Source organism: Plectropomus leopardus, unplaced genomic scaffold (genome assembly GCF_008729295.1).
Source record: "Plectropomus leopardus isolate mb unplaced genomic scaffold, YSFRI_Pleo_2.0 unplaced_scaffold19292, whole genome shotgun sequence".
Taxonomy (NCBI): domain Eukaryota; kingdom Metazoa; phylum Chordata; class Actinopteri; order Perciformes; family Serranidae; genus Plectropomus; species Plectropomus leopardus.
The window spans coordinates 1-3,001 of record NW_024620821.1 but is presented as its reverse complement, the minus strand read 5'-3'; the positions used below and the strand labels follow the sequence as shown (position 1 = coordinate 3,001).

Below are 3,001 nucleotides of genomic sequence, written 5' to 3'. Positions count from 1 at the left end.
ACTGTTTTCCTATTTTTTTGATAATTTTCTAATAACCCTCCCCACTTTTTTAAAACTACTTTTTAGGTAATTTTCTGATCACCTTTTACTAATTTCTTGCAATTATTACAAGGAAATGTTGAGCTGTCAAAGGGTAAAGACTTCTACCTGCACATGGCAACAAAGATACTTCTGTTTTTTTGTTGTTTTTCTGTATTGTAATTGTCTATGTTTGTCATTTGTTTAAATGACAGTCCATCTTTGGAGTTTTGGACCACTACCTCAAGTTCTTATCAGTGCCCCTGACATACACTGTCTACATTTCCGTGAAATTCAAAACTATGATTACTCAAATGAGTCATCACTTCAATATTTTGTTTCCTTTTCCAGTAAATATTATAAAGTCTTTATAGTGTTTACTTTTCAGTGATAAACCGCTCTTTACAACGCCAGCTATAAAGGCACAAAGGTAGTCATCAACACTGTAAAAAGACTGATCAACTCACGCCAGCACACTCCCCATCGGGCCTCGGACAACTTGCACACTGACGATGGAGGCAGCAGCCAGCTCACTGGGTATTCTGTGCAGTTGTTGTTGGTGAAACACCACAGACACTGTGAAGACAAAACACAGATATCAACACTCTGCGTGTGATGGTTCTGTTAAGATCTAAATCCGGGTAATCCAAAGTTCTTTTTAATGAGCGCCACATTAGATAATGTGAAAATACCTATGGGCCCGCTGCTTCTCCCATTGTATGGGTTATTTTAAAAAATATTATGCAAATGAAAAAATTGCCATGCGCTCAGAGGTTTTTCAAACATAAGTAAACTGGCAGGAACAGACAGATGTGAGGCAACAGCAGGAACACAGGTCTTTCACTGGTTTCTTGTCTCTCTTACTTATTCAGTCTCTTGCTCTCAAACTCAGTGCAGATGTATGTGGATCAATGTTTCAGCTGCTTTGGAGGAGATTAACGATAATTTGTGACGGCGCATGATTGCACCTGGCCGGTTACAGAGCTGAAATTAGCGCATTTGCCCGGGTGTTGTGTTCCCAACAATGCCGATCAGAACCGGAGGCAATAAAAATCCCGATCATGAGCATACCCATTGCATTAAAAAGCCAGATGTTAGCGGGTGTTAGTGGTTTTGCTTTGTTTTGTTTTTTGTATGGGACAGTGGGACTGAGGCTTTATCAACAGTATTGAAAAAAATGCAATCTGATGGAGAATCTCCCCTACTCATGCACATGTCATCACCCCTCAGGTTTCAGTTAGGTAGTTTAAAAGTGTTTGTTCAACCAAAAAAACCTGTTTTCATTACTTTATATTAGACGCTAATTGTAACTGATAATAACAGCAATAATAGTAATTGTGTACTACCATATACAGTGATACCTTGAAATCGCGATATTTGCGGAAAAAGTTAGCTCATTCCATTGCAACTCTATGTTAAGATGTAAAAAAACAGAAGAAAAAATCTAATAAGCAGTATTTCCATGGAAAAATAAAACTCAACTCAAAAAAGTCTCACAGACTTGAGAGGCCCACATAGAAACACTTTGATCAAAGATTTGGTGCTAGCACATAAACCAGTATTAAAAGTTGACATTTAGTTGCAGGAGTTAACCCTTTGAAACCTGGAGCACCATCACTTGTCCTGTGCTGCTTCAGATGCTTTTACCAAGTATTTTAACCTTTGAAACCAAAGCAAATCGGTGTGATTTCAAAACAAATGTTAAGAAATGCTTTACAAATTGCATAAAATTGGTAGATTTACAAATTGTTTTTAATAAGCAAGGGAACATGTCAAGCGGAAGTACTTTTACATAACAACTCGGTTCTAATTTTGTTACAAAATTAGTATTATTTTAAGGCCTTTTCAAAGTCATTCCTTGTTGTTGTTTTTTGTTTGTTTGTTTTTATTAATTTTTAGGTAATTTGGGGTAATTATCTCTATTGTTATTCATCGCCTTTTTCACATGTTTTCCAAGGCGATCAAGCCAATTGGCACAGGTTTCAAAGGGTTAATTCCCCCTTGAGGTCACTACATTGACAGGGCCCTGGCTGAACAGCGGATCGGCTCTTTAGTCGTGTTTCTGGAGGTTAAGGAGGCCGCTGAATGTGCAGACAAACACGGGACCATAAAATTACGATTTATAACAGCATTTTGAAATGTTGGTGCAAAGGTCTTATCTTTCAAAACTGCTCCCAAATTCCCCCTGACAACCTTACCTTGGGATTAGGAGCACAAGTGTCGCAGTTTTTGTAGGCCGAACAGGCTGAAGAAAAGGAAAAAAAAAAAACATGAACTATATGAGCGTTTCCTTTTAGAGATGACAGTCATGATACCGGTGCTAGCAGGTCAACAGCAGCAGCACATTCAACAGTGACGTATTTAAAAAATATAACACGATTCACTTACTCTAATGTACAAATCCACAATAGACTAACATTTAAGTACTACAACGTATTACCAGGCGAAAAGTTACCTTTGTCAACCCTAAAAACGACCCACTACTTTTTAAAACCTCATTTCAACTTACGTGTTGGTGGTGGAGTTGTTGTTTGGCACTCCCCCAGGCTAACAAAGCTAACGCACAGCACGACGGCACAAAAAAACGCCAGCGTTTGTCTCTGGCTTGTAAAAGAAGGCATCGTTAAAACCACGGAACAGCTGGCAACTTGAACTGCGTCTAAAAATACTGAATATCTGCTCGTCTACAGTGGACGACAGGCTCTCCTGTACTCCGCGATTCCAGATAAACACTGTTGTTTATGCCCTGGATCTCTGTTCTCACTTCCTGGTTATGTGGAGTTCACTCGTTTCGATACTCGTGGCAGCCCGGGCGGGTGGAGTTATGCTTTAAAAGGAAGATTCACACCATAGACTGTACTACATTAAGACACATATATGTATTAATGTGATTATTTCTAATTGATTTAATTGATAATTTAATATAATTGAATTATTAAATGATTTAAAATGTATTTTTTGTTGATATTTATATCAACACATC

At 38.1% G+C, this 3,001-nt stretch overlaps 1 protein-coding gene across 1 annotated transcript; it reads right to left on the bottom strand.

Moving 5' to 3' along the window:
- Positions 1–473: 473 nt before the first annotated feature.
- On the bottom strand, positions 474–2,798 carry LOC121965265 (pituitary tumor-transforming gene 1 protein-interacting protein-like; the record flags this gene model as incomplete). The annotated part of the gene is made up of 3 exons (XM_042515425.1): positions 2,528–2,798; positions 2,217–2,263; positions 474–594 (listed from the first exon to the last, which is right to left on the bottom strand). Coding segments are annotated over exons 1-3 (280 nt in total), but the record flags the coding sequence as incomplete, so codon positions are not given.
- Between the last annotated feature and the right edge of the window lie 203 nt (positions 2,799–3,001).